The sequence below is a fragment of the Gracilinanus agilis genome, chromosome 5, assembly GCF_016433145.1.
Source record: "Gracilinanus agilis isolate LMUSP501 chromosome 5, AgileGrace, whole genome shotgun sequence".
Lineage (NCBI taxonomy): Eukaryota > Metazoa > Chordata > Mammalia > Didelphimorphia > Didelphidae > Gracilinanus > Gracilinanus agilis.
This window is the reverse complement of record NC_058134.1, coordinates 227935241-227953164: the sequence shown is the minus strand read 5'-3', so window position 1 is coordinate 227953164 and position 17924 is coordinate 227935241. Positions and strand designations below refer to the sequence as shown.

General features: G+C 36.6%; 1 protein-coding gene across 2 annotated transcripts in view; it reads right to left on the bottom strand.

Annotated features, from left to right (window-relative positions):
• Nucleotides 1-17924, bottom strand: part of NUP37 (nucleoporin 37) — a 67651-nt gene that overhangs the window by 40249 nt on the left and 9478 nt on the right. For both annotated transcript variants that reach the window (XM_044677345.1, XM_044677346.1), the window contains exons 3-5: nt 14618-14742; nt 9114-9186; nt 7111-7205 (exon numbers count right to left, since the gene is read on the bottom strand). In XM_044677345.1, coding sequence (XP_044533280.1) covers nt 7111-7205; nt 9114-9186; nt 14618-14742 — 293 coding nt within the window. The remainder of the gene's footprint in view (nt 1-7110; nt 7206-9113; nt 9187-14617; nt 14743-17924) is intronic.

Genomic DNA, 17924 nt, shown 5'->3' with positions numbered 1-17924 from the left:
CTCTCTCTCTCTCTCTCTCTCTCTCTCTCTCTCTTTTGTGCTCTTGCTCACCATATAAAGATAATGTTATCTTCATTTTACAGATCGGGAAACAGGATAATAGCAATTATATGACTTGTTCAGTGTCATATACTAAGGGTCTGGGTAGGATTCAAATTTCAAATCCAGGTCCAGTGTTCTATCCAATATACCATACTGTCTTTTGGACAGTTATGCTCTAAGTCAGGGGTCGGCAACGTATGGCTCTTTCTGCAGGAGCCATAAAGTCAATTTTTTTCAGGCGCTGTTACAGGAGTGCACTGTGAGCACTGCACGGCTCTCATGAAATTACGTTTTAAAAAATGTGGCGTTTATGGCTCTCATGGCCAAAAAGGTTGCCAACCCCTGCTCTAAGTTCTTAAGACCACTAGGACCTACTGAAGCTTACATTTCAGACATCTTGTAAAATCTGGGGTTATCTCCATGCCATAAGGTAGTGGAGTAGGGGTTTTGTGCAATCTTATTATTACGATGCCTGAAGCTTAACAGGTGCCTTCATATACATGATCTCATAAAACCTTCACAAAGAACTGGTAGGTAAGGTAGCCTGTGGTATTGTCTGTCAGGGTCATCATCTAGGAGTCATTCTGGACTCCCATCTCTCACCCCTCATCTCCAATCTGCTGCTGTGAACTATGAATTTCACGGTTGCACCACCACCCTTCCCTCTCACAACACTGCTTCCACGCTGGTGCAGGCCTTCACCTCCTCACAGCTGGACTATTGCAATAGCTGCTGGCAGGTCTGCCTGTCTCCAGTCTTTCCGCACTCCAGTTCATCCTCCATTCAGCCACTGAAGTGATTTTCCTAAAAGTACAACTAAGTCACTTCCTATTGCCTCCAGGAGCGAATACAAAATACTGTTTGGTGTTCAACACCCTTCATCACCTGCTCTCTGCTTCCTTTTCAATTGTCTTACACATTCCTCCTTTCTATGTATTCTTCTATTCAGTGATACTGAATCCTGGCTGTGTCATTGCTGAGCTCTGGGCATTTTTTTTGGCTATGCTCCATACCTAGAAGGCTCTTCTTTCTCTGTTCCAACTAGTGACCTCCCTGGCTTCCCAACCTAAAATCCCATCTTCTTAATTCCAGTTTCTTCCCTCTGTTGTTTTCTGCTCATCCTATATATAGCTTGCTTTGTATAATTTGTTTGCAGGTTGTCTCTCTATTAGATTGTAAGCTCCTTGAGGGCAAGGACTGTCTTTTAGGTCTTGTATCCCCAACACTTAACATAGCAGGCACTTAATAAATGTTTACTGATTATCATCCTGATTTTACAGATTAGGAAACTGGGTAAATCATTCGTGATCTAAGCTTGTAATCTGATTCTGACCTAAATTAGGTCTTCTGATTTATATAATTTCAAGAGAACTTTAAGAGACATCAAGAGTTTGTATTATACCATACTTCCAATTTCATCTGTTTTATTGAGAAAAGGGATCTTTGAGAAATCATAATATTGTTTTTATAGGTTTATGGATTGCTAGGTATTGTCAGTCATCAGAAAACACATATACTCTGATGCTAAGAGCAATCTGTGACTTCAGTGGTGTGGAAAACACCACCACCACCACCACCACCACCACCACCACAGATCAAAACCACTATCTCATGCTTTATGCTATCTCGTCCTGTAAACTTTTTTTTTAAATAAAAAATCTCGTCCTGTAAACTTTTTTTTTAAATAAAAAATTATTTTTTTTCATGGAAGAGAAAGCTCTCCTCCTATTTTCATTTTTCAGCACCCTGAGGATATCCGTATACTACTTGTTTTGTCCACTGTTCTTACCACCTTACTAGTGATGATTTCTTGTCACATCTGCATTTGATAATGTCTCTTATTCCTTGCATACAAGAAAAATATATGCAGCTCTAGAAATTACCTTTGATTATAAATTGTTTACATATTTCAATAAACTATGGATTAGCCCTATCTTTTCCCAATAAATTAAATATTTCTATTCCTGTTATCTGTAATGTATATTGAGCACTAGATTTGTTCACTAGAGAGGACCTGGTAATTAAAGAACTACAACATAATGAGCTTTGTTCTACTGGTTAAATACATCTACAGATTACAGTGAACCACCATTCACTGAGATTAAGCCATGTTGCTCAAGAATTCTGACCAATGCATTGACCAATTATAATTCTAGAGGCTTCCCGCCTCTGATTTCTATTGTATTCAGGAGGGAAACAAGTCATACAGGTTTTGGACATGGTTAATGTAAGAACTTGTTTTACTCATCTATGCACACTGTACAAGGGTTTTGTTTGCCCTTTTTTAAAAAGTGGAGAGAAGAAAATATTTATTAATTGAAAAGGAATATTTTTATTTATAGTTGTGCTCTTTGTGGTGGCAAAAAATTGGAGAATATGGGTATGTCCATTGATTGGGGAATGGCTGAACAAATTGTGGTATCTGATGGTGATGGAATACTATTGTGCTGAAAGGAATGATGAACTGGAGGAATTCCATGTGAACTGGAACAAACTCCAGGAAGTGACACAGAGAGAAAGGAGCAGAACTAGGAGAACCTTATACACAGAGACAGATACACTGTGGTGCAATCAAATGTAATGGACTTCTCTACTAACAGCAATGCAATGACTCAGGACAATTCTGAGGGACTTATGAGAAAGAACCATGGGAGTACAAATGCAGAAGAAAAACGTATGATTGATCACATGGTTCGATGGGTATATGATTGGGGATGTTGACTTTAATTGATCACTCTCCAGCAAATATTAATAATAAGGATATAGGTTTTGAACAATGATACATGTATCACCCAGTGGAATGGTAGGGAAGGGAGGAGGGAAAGAACATGAATCATATAACCATGGAAAAATATTCCAAATTAATTACATTTTTAAAAAAGAAAAGGAATATTTTTTTAACATTTAATAATATTTATTTTTTAGAAAAGTTAACATGGTTACATGACTCATGCTCTTACTTTCCCCTTCACCCCCCAACATCCCCCCACATTAGCCGATGTGCATTTCCACTGGTTTTAACATGTGTCACTGATCAAGACCCATTTCTAAATTGTTGATAGTTGCATTGGTGTGGTAGTTTCGAGTCTACATCCCCAATCATGTCCACCTCAACCCATGTGTTCAAGCAGGAATATTTTTTTAAAAGGACAAAGCATATGATTTATTCATGCTATGTCAAAAACAGTCATGTTATGTCAAAAAAAGAATCATATTAGACTAAACCAATTTTGTTTTATGACTAAACTACCAGAGATAGAATGTTGGAGACATAGTATATTTGGATTTCATATAACAAGGGCTCTTAGGTCCTTATAGGAAATATGAGAGAATGAAATGATTAGTTTGGAAATGGTTGAGTACTGCCCTTTGATCACAAGATGTAGCCCACTAGCGGATTGCATTAGGATGTTATGTTCCAACATTTCTATCAGTGACATGGATGAAAGCAGAGATATTTCTTCAGAGGAGCCAAAACTGAAAGTCATTGTTAATATGTTGATATGACAGAATTAACAGCTCAAAAGATCTCATTAACCTAGAACAGAGGACTGAAGAAGATAAGATGAAATGTAATAGGTATAAATGTAAACTCCTACAGCTGGGCTAAAAAAAAAAAATCAGCAGGGTAGGGTTCTTGAGGCACATCTAGAGAACTGACAAGTTGAGCAGGATTTAGCAGTTTGATATGGTATGGACAGAAAAGCTCATGTTACCAATTCAAGGCCAAAATTAAAGCATGGTTTCTACAACAAAGAGAGGTGGTCCTAATGTATTCTGTTCTGTCAGTCCACATATGGGATATTCTATTTAGTTCTGGGAACCACATTTTAGAAGGGGTACCAACAAGTGATATGGGAAGAGGAGGATGCTTCAGGTGTTGAGAATCAAAACTCAGTTACATAGGAATTGGTTTAGAGAATCATAGATATAAGCCTAGAAAACTTTAGATCTGGAGAGGGGTGGAGAAGGGATAGGTTGAGAGCTCTTTTCAAATACCTGGAGTGCTCCTATAGAACGGCAACTACACACTCTGCTGCGTCAAAGAAAGCAGAACAAATGCATGGAAGTTCCAGGGTGCAGATTTTTTTAGGAAGTATTTTCTTATGCATAGTCCTCAACTGGAAGGGCTTCTAACAGAGTAGACTGAGCTCACCCTCACAAGCACAGACTAGGATGACAACCTATTATGCAGGCTGCTATAGACTGTGGTTCTGATTTGGACTATAAGTCTGAAGCGGTGATGGCAAACCTACGCCATGTATGTAAGCACTGACACACGCAGCCATTTTAGGTGACACGTGGCCACATGCGGCTGTCTACAGAGAAGTATGGGGCTGCATGCCGAGGATGAAATATTTGTTGTAGTGTAGTGTAGACCCTCTGTGCACTATAGATGACAGTTCTACTTATATTAATTTACCTATTTTTGGTTTATTAAATAGTTATGTATTACAATTATACGCTTCTGTTATTGTTATTTGAACTATAAATATTGTGAGATTATGGTTTTTTTCTCTAAGTGACACACCGCCCGAGTTATGCTCAATTTTTTGGTGAATTTTGACACACTAAGCTCAAAAGGTTGCTCATCACTGGTCTAAGGTAACCATCAATGCTAAACTTCTATAATACTCTACTGTTTTTTTTTCATTCATCCATTATGGAATTATAGTGCAGAAGGTCTCCTTAATATACGTTCTAACTAGCTCTGTGATGGATACATTTAAAGAACAGCATGACGGCCACCTGGGGTTGGATGGAGCAGGGTCTGGCTCATCCATGAAATGTGGCCCTCTCCACCTCTGCTACTTAGGACAGTAGAACTTCCCTCACCCCCAACCCCCCCAGCTTGGTGTGTCCTTGGTATGGGCATATTGGTACTATCACACTAAATTTATATTGTTCCCCTGCCTACTCACCACTCCCCAGTACAGCCCTGTCTTCTGCTTCCTGGGTTTCATCTACACTTCTAGGTGCTGATGTTAGGGTGAAGTCCGCTGTTTACTCCTTTCTCCCCCTCCCCTGATCCATGGCTTGACTCCCCTGTGCCTCTGCCAATATATCTGGGCTTTCCTGCTAATAGTCTTAGCTTTTATAGTCATTAGCAGTCCATATGAATGCTCCCAGCCTCCTTTTTGGCAAATCAAACCACCACAGTTCATTGGACGTGATCTCCCAATACTGGATCCCAGCCTTTCCCTTTGTGTCAGTGCTCACAGACTGTTTCTTTCCTGAGAGAGAGAGGGCTTGTTTACCCCAAGCCTGCCAGCTATGGGGCTAGTCTAGAGGCTTCAATTTGCTGCGCCTGACCTCTGGACAACTAAGTATTTGTCTTTGAGACTGCCTAATTTTGACACATGGAGCATTCAGAGTGCTCATAAAGTTTTATAACTTTCAAAACACCTTCCCTGCAGCCCTTCGAGGTGGTGTTATGATTAAAAATGATGAGGGCCGAGATCAAAAGGGAGAATAGTATTTTAATAAAAGCCATGCTGATAGAGATAAATTGACCATGCGCCTGTAAGAAACCTATTCCATTTTACCTTTCGTACCTTCGTGCCTGCTAGCTCAGAGTAGCTAAAAAGGGCTTACTTTTGATTCTCCTCCCATTTAAACTGTTCTCTACGTGGTGACGCAGGCATTCCCGCGCCCAAAGAAGAACCGGAACCAGAAACTTGTTGGACCACGGGAAATGTAGTTTGATAGTTCCCACGTGTCCATAGGAAAAAAAAAAATATATATATATATATATATATACATATACTTTTTTAATTTTTTTATTTTAAACCCTTAACTTCTGTGTATTGACTTATAGGTGGAAGAGTGGTAAGGGCTAGGCAACGGGGGTCAAGTGACTTGCCCAGGGTCACACAGTATATATACTTTTAAATGGCATTTCCCAAATTTCAATTAACAGTGGCCAGTACAAGTCTGATTAAGCCCAACTGACAGATGAAGATCCAGGCACAGTAGTTCAGTGTCTTTCCTGAGGCCATTTAGCACCTAAATGTAGAGGTCTAACCTGAAGCCAGATCTTAGGACCCTGAATCCATTCTTCTTCCCCTTACCATACTGCTTTCAAATTTGTTTTTTAGGACTTGGTAACATTTCGTCTAACTTGACCTTCTGTCTTTCCTAAGGAAAACAACACCTTCTTAACGGACAGTTCATAAACATTTGATATTGAAAAACATGATAAAAATATAAAGGCAGAAAGAAATTTTAATGACATTAAATTTCTTGAGTCTCTTGAAATGAAAATGCCAATATCTGATGCATAACAAGTAATAATCTCATTTCTGCAACTAGAAAAGTCACTGATGGTCTTAGAAAATAAATTATTTGGAGAAAGTAGAAAAATATTAAACTAAAAAAAGAAACTTTAATGCTAATTTCACATTTTAAGTGCACATTTAATAAGCATTTGACATTTAATTCAATAAATCTTTATCTTGTCACTAAATAATATTCAACAATAAAACTGTGTAAAGCAGGAATTAAAGAAATTAGTCCTCTTTTATGACTTAGTCTTTCTGACTTCACCTTACTTACCTCTCTCCCTCTTCCTTTGCCCCTCTACATCTTCCTTCTACTTCTTATTGTTCTATTTTGGAACTATTAACATTTTAGAGCTACCCCATCAGTATGTAACCTTGTACAAAATACATACCTACTCATTTAAATGGAATGTTCAGTATTCTAAACTGTGTATTTTTTTGTTGCCTAGAGTTTTCAATGATATTCCATTCATTCATTCGTTTATTTGTGTGTGTGTGTGTGTGTGTGTGTGTGTGTGTGTGTGTGTGTGTGTGTGTGTGTGTGTGTAAGAGTGGGGTCAGGAATAGTAATTTCTTTCTAGAGGGAGTCCTTAATGAGGAAACCTCTGGTTTATTATCATGCAACTTACAATTCAATTCAAGCAAGTTGGTTAGGAAGCCCTGAGATGCTCAGTAGCCTGCCAGGGTCACCCAATCAGTCATTCTGACTCTAAGACTAGGCTTCTAACCATTATACCATCTTTCCTCTTGATTTTCAAAATAGTTTCACAGTAGATCTGCAACATACCTGCATGTATGATCATCACTCACGCTCGCAATTTCTTGACCTTCTTTGGGGGCAAATACCAAATCATTTATATAATCTGAATGACCAGCTAAAATCTGTAATGAGGAATAAAAATAACAAAAACTTAACAGAAAAAAATTCCACTTGTATTTTCATTTCCTTGCTTCAAAAACTTTTACTGTGCGACTGTTTCCTATAAATACTTCAGCTATATGATATTTTAAAATATCACACACACTCTTTTCTGTACAGCTCATTTTGGAAAGATGTTGACAGCTCCAAACACTGCTAATAACTGGATCTTTCTTTTCAAATGTGTAGCACCTACTAAAATGGAGATGCTTTATTCTTCTACTGCCTAACTTCCTGTGACTTTCTGAAGGAAATAAAACAGGCAACAAAATTGTGCTCTTAGAGAAATGCTTTCTGGGGTAAATTTTCTGGCTATCATACAGGTCATTCTTATTTTTTCCAATTTCAGACTTTACTGTTTTGCTCCCTGATGTTCTGCTCCCTAATAAAATCCTCCATTTGAATCTTTTCTCCCTTTCCCATTTCCTCAATGACACCATTACTACTGAGGCAGAAATGAACTGGAAAGGAGGAAGCTCAATCAGCTAAGTATTAAACCTGTCTGAGGGCTTATAATCATATGCCTACCTTAAAAACCCATCATCCTAAAGGTCAATCATGGCACTGATTATGCCCCCTTTACGACTAATTGTCCTATTTCAAGCTGCTCTTGATTTCTTAGGGCTATAGAAAAGGGGGATATGGGGAGATGATGAATAAGAGCACTATACTGAGGAGGATGGGCTTGTCCACTTCCTCCCCACTGGAGTCAATCCAGATACAGCCATTTTACCAAAGAATAATCTCCACTTAGAACACAGGTCAGAAGGACCTGTTAAAGAAATTACTTTGGATGCTTCTGCTTTCTACTAACTATAAAAGGGAATTCTTTGTTCTCTTTTGAGTTTACACTTGTGAAAGGGAATCCTTTATTCTCTTTGACTAGTTGGAGCTAACACTTTAGTTAACACTAACTTAAGTACATCACTAGATTGTGAAGACAGGATTAATTCTCCTTTGTCCACCTTTTGATTGAATCAACACAAGTTTGAACTAGGTGGAGAAGCTCGAAAGCCACTTAGGGAATTCACACCTTAGAAATTCAATCAGTCAGGAATCTGTAAACTCTTTTGATGAATATTCACCCTTCCAGAAGGTGAGAAGTGGTTCCCACAAACACTGTCCCCTGGGCAGTGCTAGACAATTTGGAAGGCAAGAAGCCACTATAAAAGGTCCTGAATTTCTGGGGCTAAAAAAGTCAACTCCCCAAAGGAAGTGGGCTTCAAGAAGGAGTTGGACTTCAAAAGGGAAGTCAGCTTCAAGAAGGTCGGCTCAAGGAAGAAAGTTGGCCTCAAGAATCACCTTCAGCTTGAGTCATTGTCTTGACCTGCCTCTTGGAGGGAACTTGAGTGAGTGGATAGCTGGCTTTCCCTTCCTGTCTTCTGGAGAGTTTAATTCCTGTTAAAGGTCAACAAGTCCTGGCTAAGTCAAGCACCAGAGCAATATTTAATTAGATAGGTTAATGTCTTCTCTACCCTTTTGTATTTCTGCTTTCACTCTTTCCACCTCTTTTGTAAATAAAAGCTATTAATACTTTGAATTAGTGACTGCCATATTATTTATAATTTTCATGTATTTTAGCCAACCATTAAGATTTAATTCTTGTATAACAACAACAAAACTGCTGAGGTAGGGAGCATTTTATAGTTGGTAAAGCATTTCCCTCGAGCAACACAGGAAAGCAGATAATACAAGTATTATTATTATTTATCCCATTTGGGGGGAAGCAGAGCAGCATACATTTTACAATGTTTTAAGCAGTAAGTGCTCTATTGTTCAATATACTGTAGAAACGGAAATTTAAAAGCAAACAGACAAATAATTTGTAAAGGTATGTAGGTCTATATATTATTACATCTATTACTATGTACCTTATATTCATTTTTATCCTGAAGATCTGAAGTAAATAGTCTCAACTTCTTATCGGCAGCCGCAGTACAAAATCTAAAAAAACAACAACAAACAAAAAACAACAAAAAAACTGGTCAATAGAAATGAAATTTAAAAATAAAAAGAGCAGATATTATTGATGAATTTACACATAATTTATTTTCCACTCATTAAAAAAACTGGATATGCTCTCTGACAAAGGTTTAATTTCCCTAATATATAAGGAACTAAGTTGAATTTACAAAGAATCAAGCCATTCCCCAATCAACAAAAGGTCAAGGGACATGAATAGCCAGTTTTCATATGAGGAAATCAAAACTCTCAATAAGCACATGAAATAGTGTTCTAAATCCCTCCTGATTAGAGAAATGCAAATCAAAACAACTCTGAGGTACCATCTTACACCTAGGTAGATTGACCAATATGGCAGCAAAAGAAAGTGATAAACGTTGGAGGGGATGTGGCAAAATTAGGACACTAATACACTGTTGGTGGAGTTGTATATTGGTGCAAGCATTCTGGAGGGCAATTTGGAATTATGCACAAAGAGCTTTAAAAGAATGCCTACCCTTTGACCCAGCCATACCACTGTTGGATTTGTATCCCAAAGAGATAATAAGGAAAAAGACTTGTACAAAAATATTTATAGCTGCGCTCTTTGTGGTAGCAAAAAATTGGAAAATGAGGGGGTGTCCATTGATTGGGGAATGACTGAACAAACTGTGGTATCTGATGGTGATGGAATACTATTGTGTTGAAAAGAATAAAGAACTGGAGGAATTCCATGTGAACTGGAAAGACCTCCAGGAATTAATGCAGAGTAAAAAGGAGCAGAACCAGGAGAAACTTATACACAGAGACTGATACATTATGGCACAATCGAATGTAATAGACCTCTATTATGATAATCTAGAGGAACTTATGAGAAAGAATGTTATCCACATCTAGAGAAAAGAACTAAAGAATGTTATCCACATCTAGAGAAAGCACTGTGGGAACAGAAACACAGAAGAAAAATATATGATCAATCATGTAGCTCAATATGGATATGATTAGGGTTTTTATGTTAAAAGATTACTCTACTGCATATATGAATAATATGGAAATAGGCTTTGAACAATGCTACATGTATAACCCAGAGGAATTGCTTGTCCAGGATGGGGGAAGGAGAGAGGGTGGGAAAAACCATGAAATATGTAACCATGGGAAAATATTCTAAATAAAAAAGGGACAAGTTCTTGCAGCATTAAAAAAAAAAACTGAATACAAAACACTGTGCTAATGGATGTGAAAGATAAAAAATACAAGATATAGTCTATATGTAATCTGTATTTCTAAAGAAATTAAAATTTAGATGGGAAGATAATTTATAAGTTTAGTAGAAGCTAAATATGTGTGTATGTGGGTTAAACAATGATAAAATGTAACATAAAAATATGATCATCAGTCAGGAAGACTCAATGCATATAATCTAATTTTCCTCCTTACAAAGAATACCTTAAAACTTTTCAGAACTCAAAAATAATAGATATTTTATTTTATTTTTAATTAAAAATTTTTTTTATCATGCAAAACACACCTTTATATTGGTCACTGTTGAAAGAACACTCATAGAAAATCAAAACCCCAAAATAAAACCTTAAATATACTGATGTGAAAGATAGTATGCTTTGATTCACATCCATCCAACTCCAACATTTCTTGCTCTGCAAGTGGATAACATTCCCTGTCATTCATAAGTACTTCAGAATTGTTCCAGATCATTACATTGCTGAGAGTAGCTAAGTTTTCACAGTTGATCATTGCACAATATTGCTGTTACTGCTAACAGTGTCCTGCTTCTGCTTATTTTGCTTAGCATCAGTTCCTACAGATTTTTCAGCTTTTTCTGAAATCATCCTGCTTATCATTCCTTATAGCACAATAGTATCCCATTACCATCATAGACCACAACTTGTTCAACGAGTCCCCCAACTGATGGACATCCCCTCAATTTCCAATTCTTTGCCACCATAAAAAGAGCAGCTATAAACACTCTTGTACAAGTAGGTTTTCCCCACCTTTTTTAATGATCTTTTTGGGATACAGACCCAGTAGTAGTATTACAGGATCAAAGAGTATGTACAGTTTTATAGCCCTTTGGGCATAGTTTCAAATTGCCTTCTAGAACAGTTGTATTAATTCACAACTCCACCAGCAGTGCATTAGTGTCTCAATTTTGCCACATACCTTCCAACATTTATCACTTTCCTTTACTGTCATACTGGCCAATCTGCTAGATGTGAACCTCAGAGTTTTTTAATTTGCAATTTTCTAGTTAAAAATGATTTAGAACATTTTTAAATATGATTATTGGTAGTTTTGATTTCTTCATCTGAAAACTGCTTGTTCATAGCCTTTGATTTTTTGTCAATTTGAGAATGACTTGTATTCTTATAAATTTGTCTTAGTTCTCTATAGATTTGAGAAACAGACTTCTATCAGAGACATTTGTTATAAAAAAATTTCCCCCAGTTTTCCTCCCTTCCAATATTGGTTATATTAGTTTTGTTTGCACAAAAGCTTTTTTTTTTTTTTTAACCCTTAATTTTGGTGTATTGTCTTATAGGTGGAAGAGTGGTAAGGGTGGGCAATGGAGGTCAAGTGACTTGCCCAGGGTCACACAGCTGGGAAGTGGCTGAGGCCAGGTTTGAACCTAGGACCTCCTGTCTCTAGGCCTGATTCTCACTCCACTGAGCTACCCAGCTGCCCCCTGCAAAAGCTTTTTAATATAATCAAAATTATTTACTTAAATATTATAATACTCTGTATCTCTTGTTTGGTCATAAATTCTTCCCTCCTCCAAAGATCTTCCAGGTAAACTATTCTTTGTTCCCCTAATTTAGTTATGGTATCACTCTTTATATCTCAATCTTATGCCCATTTTGACCATATCTTGGTATAGGGTGAGATATTGGTTTATGCTTAGTTTCTGCCATAACTCTTTCCCATTTTCCCAGCAGTTTTTGTTAAACAGTGAGTTTTTATTCCAAAAGCTGGGGTCTTTGGATTTATCAAGCACTGCTTGATATTTCTGCTGGATATTGTTTATCTAATCTATTCTATTCTTGTGTATTCCAATGATCCACCATTCTATTTCTTAGCTAGGTCCAGACTTGTTTTGATGATCACTGCTTTTATTTTTGATGATCACAGTTTTAGATCTGATACTGCTAGTCAGTCCACCAATCTTCACATTTTTTTCAATAGCACCCTTGATATTCTCGACCTTTTGATCTTCTAGATGAATTTTGAGATTTTATTTCTTTTCTAAGTAGTGGTAGGTCTCCACATGGGGGAAAAAGTTTAGAAGGACTAAAACAGGATTAATTCTGCTGTTACCCTGCTAAATTGAATACATACTTAAATTCCTACTACCCTACCCTCCCAAATTAAACAAGATCAAATACAGTCTTCTTTTTTCCTTCTTCTGGTTTATTGCAATGTTTGTGCTTGTTAATGATCATTATGTTCATAAAAAACAAGTTAAGCTCTAGAGAGCTGCCAGAAGCAGATAGAGGTCAAATGACTTGGCCAGGGTCATCTAATCTATAATAATAAGCAGGATATAAAACCAGGTCTTCTAATCTATAATAAATATAATAAAACCAGGGTCATCTAATCTATAATAATAAGCAGGATATAAAACCAGGTCTTCTTACTTCCAGACTAGCAATGATTGGGCCTATGACATTGTGAGGCTACTCATGAAGGTACACAAAACATATTTCTTTTCCAATACACAAAACAACCTGATAACTGTAACAGTAAAAAAACCTAACAACCAAATCCATGTTTAGTGACTGAGAAATGATTGCTCTCCTATCTACTAGGATGATAAACAGTAGTTGGATATTAGTGGCTTATTTTTTTACTAAAGTGTGATAAATCAACAAAAGCAATACTTAAAAGAAAAAAAACTCATTTGATCTAGGTTAAAAAGAAAAACAGAATCAAGCCTTATCAATTTAGCTCATGGTTACCTAAGCAAGTTCACTGGCAGGATGAGAGACTATGGAAATGGGGAGGAATGAAAAGTAGAGGAGCAGGCAGAAAAGAAATTAGGTACTTGCTGAGGGAAAAGTAGCCTCTTTGCTTCCTCCCTCCATCTTTAGTCTGGGCAATCCACTCTATGATTTCCACCCTGAGAGAAACTTCTCAAATCTAAGAAAGCATTCATAATATCCTCCAGTCTTAAAGTGAACTATAAAGAAACAGATTTAATTCTTTTTAACAACTCATTCAAACATATTTATTGTAAGTGATATATATAGGCTTTTTCAGAAAAAAGGCTTTTTCTACCAATAAGACAATTTGTAAAGAAACTGTTGTTAGGATCAACAGGCTGAAAAGTAGCCTATTAAATCATAATTCAACTGAGTTCCAACTGAAGCCAATAAACAAAAAGGGGAAAAATGGGGAGTTGTTTGTTTTTTTCTTTTTTAAACAAAAATAAAATGAAGAGGAAATTGTTATAGAAAACTTAATCTTTAGGAAGTCTATGTAACAGTCAGAAGACATGTATTAGCATCCTGGGACTTACAATGTCACTACATCTTAACTTCTCTGAGTTTCAATTTTCTAATCTGTAAAATGGGCACAATAATAACTAATTAGGTCTTTCACAGGATTGTTGGGAAATTTAATTAGCCAATCAACCACAATTTAATAAACATCTATACTGTGTTAAGGACTGGGCATTTAGAAATACAAATGAAACAGTCCCTATTGACCAAGGAGAGAGCATGGGAAAGGGCTAGGAAGCCGTCTCTTCAGGCTGTCTCTTAATTAGACTGATTAGCTTAAGTAGATTTGTGGCTGAAACAAAACTGTGACAATGGCCAAGTAATAAGCTGACATCAACATGAGGTAGAACAGTGGAGAATGGATGGAAATCTTAGTGCTTTCTTACTAGCTGAGCAACTCTGGGCATGTCAAATCTATTCTGGGCCCCAGGTCCTCATGAAGAGAATGCGGCCCATCATGGCTCCCAAAGTCCTTCCAATTCTGGGTCTTTGATCCTATGACACTGAACAGAGGCCCTTCTGACAAGAAGCACAGCAAAAAGTGGAGACTGATGAGGGGTATGAGCTTTTGAGGACAAACTAAGGTTAAATATCAGTTAGGAAGGTGCTGAATAGATCCTAGATATGTATTTTTTGCCATGCTGCTCAGAGAGGTATTTTAAGAGGTCATCAATATCATAAGTAATGCATGACATCAATTTAGATCATGCTGGGACAAAACATTTTCCCCAGGTGATGCCAATGAAAACCCTACTTTACAGATGAGGATACTAAGGCTCAGAAAGGGTGTGTGACTTATCCAAAGTGATATAAAGGATTCAAAGACTGGTCTCTACTGTTAGAGTCACTCAAAGGCCTAGAGGTCACTTATCCTAACCAGGAACACCAATAATTCTTACATCTAATTCATCCCACTTTACCTGATTATTGGAGGCAAAGTATCAAGCCTGGTCTCTGGGCTCCAAGCAATAGCATCAACTCTCTGTCCATGGTGAAAGGTTCTTAGTGTTTTATACTGAATCCCGTCCACTTCTGCTTCCTCCTCCTAAAGAGATCAGGGCATATTTACATGACTATTACAAGGGGGGAGGGAAGGGAGAGAAGACAGGGATATGGCTTATTATGTTTCAAGATGGAAGTAAGAATAAATTTAAGTACATGAATGAGACCATCTAAGGCCAAATCATCTATGACAAAATAAATCATCATTATCACATTTTTCTTAGTGAACAAAATTTAAGTTTTTAATGCAATAAGATATTCTTTAATGTGTTAACATGAGGACAGAATGGTATATTTTTGTTAAACGAGTTACTAAAAACTTGAGTTATTTATTAGCATGAAATTAGATTTTGGATTTGTTCTTTGGGAGTCACTTCATTATTGTGTAGTGCTTCAGGGTCATTACTGTGAAAGAGCCACCAATTAACATCCAGGGAGGATAAGGCATTTGGGTGACTTGGGGAAAGAAGCTGTGTGAATTCAGAACAATACATGGAGTCACAAAGAAATGCTTTTTATCTTAGAAAGTAAAATTTTCTGAAAATGATTTGTGTATTTATAAGAAGTTGCACTTTTACTGCATGCTCATCACTGTGCTGCCCTTCCTCCCCAGAGGATCTGGGACCTAGTCTTGGCTTTCTTATTTTATATTACTTTGGAGGACCTGGGGAGAAACCATTCACCCCCTGTTCAAGCTAATCTAAGGACTGCTTTTTTGATCATATTCTTTTTTTTGTGTGTGATCTGAAAATTTTTAATTAATTTAGAATATTTTTCCATCGTTACATGATTCATGTTCTTTCCCTTCTCTCCTCCCACAGCCAACGAACAATTCCACTGAGTTTTACATGTGTCACTGTTTGATCATATTCTTGAGACTAGTTTACTTATATGTCACCTGTCCAGCTCAAAAAGTAAAGACTATAGAAATTCTTGTTACTTGGGCTATTTGTTGGATTCTGTGCAAAAGAAATTTAATTAGATCTAATTGACTGCTACAAGGAAACTTCTTGTAGCCATGTGACTGGATTAGTATTACTGAACTGATTTGAGTTAATATTCTAAAATGCATGAAAGGGAAAATCTTAAGAAGTCAGTCAATAGTTTCTTTGCTATAAACCAAGTTTAGCTTACTACAGCAAAGCACATCGCATCCAGCCAAGATCTCACAAAATTTCATGTTCAATGATAAAACACAGACATTAAGGACCACAATGGATAGAGCACAAGGTATGGAGCTGAGAGGACCTGGGCTCAAATCTGACCTTAGACACTTCATAGCTGTGTGACCCTGGGAAAGTCACTTTAACCATAGGTGCCTAGTCCTTGGAATCAATATCTAGTATCAATTCTAAGACATGAGATAGGGGTTTAAAATAATAATAAGAAAAAGATATATACAGGATATACAGAATTTGTTATTTTCTAAGGGCATTCTACTTGCATATTCTCTTTATCTTTCTAAGGCCAACCCAAGAATTTCTCTTAGATTAAATTCTGCATTTTCTGGAAGGTTTTTCTCTATGATAACTACTGCAAGTTCTTTCTCACCTCCCCAGGACAGGAATGAACACCTAGGACACCAGGAGATTCATTCAGCAGGTAAGCTCAAAATGTTTCCTCACACTCATTTATTGTCACCATTGGAAAAAGGATTGTAATTTTACATTATTTCAGAGTAACAAATCATTTCCTTAAAAATGAAAGAAAAGTAAGTGAAAAGAAATGGAAATCAATTTGTCAGGGAGAGAAACACATCAGGCTTTGTAACTTTATGGCTTACATATATACTAGATGTATAATGCTAGCTGACATCTCAGTTTGTCTAGGGATACCTACTAAACAATTTAAAAATGATTTGTGGAGTCCAACAAAAGCTCACTTTTTAGACTTCAGATTATATTTAGTTTTCTCCACTTGAATAATCAATCTTCTGAAAAATGAATCCTACAGGTTTTTAGATCAAAATATGAATCCTGTGGATATTGGAACAGCACGCATGCCAATTAGGCACTGTAATTTGTTACCAAACTAACACATGGAATTTTACAGAGAAAAAAGCCTCAGAAAACCTAACGATTATATAGTCTATGCAATCATGTGTCACCAAAAAAGCTTATTCCTGGCAGCCAATAACATGCCCTAAGCCAGCTAAAAGGGCGGGTGGGTGTGGTACGGGGAAGAGATGGATGTTATTTTGAGGCTAATGTGGGACTGCATGTTACCGTAGAGACAGGAAATCAAGACAATCTGCTTTTGAAAACTAGACAAAGTGTTGCTAACATATATTTCCACCGTATTTGATGTGGAAGCCATGACTAGTTGATGGAAAAGTAGGAATGAGAGCATCAAAACTTTGGACCTGAAAAGGATATTCAAGATAATCTAGTTGAACCCTCAGAGAAGGAAAGAGCTCTTAAAGTGACTTGTCCAAAGTCACAGATAAAAAGTTGACTGAAATTCTTGAAATGTCTCCATTCCAGGCACAAGCATGTTGTTAGAGTGAAGTCTTGTATTTCAGCTTGTATTTACTGTGTAATTTGTGTACAACACATTTTACTTCATGGCATGGAATGTAGATAAGCTGATGACCTCCAAAGAGTAGTAAATCATTTAATAAGAATTTCAAATAAGTAGTGTTAACATACACAATAGAGAATGGCCTGTTTCTAGTCATTTTTTACTAAGAATCTTCTGAATCTTTCTTACCACTTTTCTTCTTCTTATAGTCTGGTTGTCTCCTTCCTTTCTTTTTTGCCACTTTAACCATTTTGTTCCCTTTTCCCAAATATCTATTTGGCTCTCTTCCCTCCAAATCCATCTATCTAATTCTGATCCTACCCCTCCTCCTATTTGTCATTAAAAAAAAATTTTTTTTTAAATCTTTGACTTTTCCAATAGGTGGTGAAAAGAACTGAAATATATCCCTTAGTTCTTATTGTTCTTTTTTATACAAAATTCCTAGGTTCTAAAAGCAAGACCCCTGAATTTGTATGTATGTATGTATGTGTGTATGCATGTGAATATATGTATATAAAAAAAATAAACATGTTTATAGTATATATGTACTATATATAAAGGACACTTACATAAACACACATTTAGTATGTGCATGTTTAAAATGTGTGATTCTGAAAGGAGCTATTTATCTAATATATATATTATCTAATATATAATATAATATATATATCTGTACATATATATATATATATATATATATATATA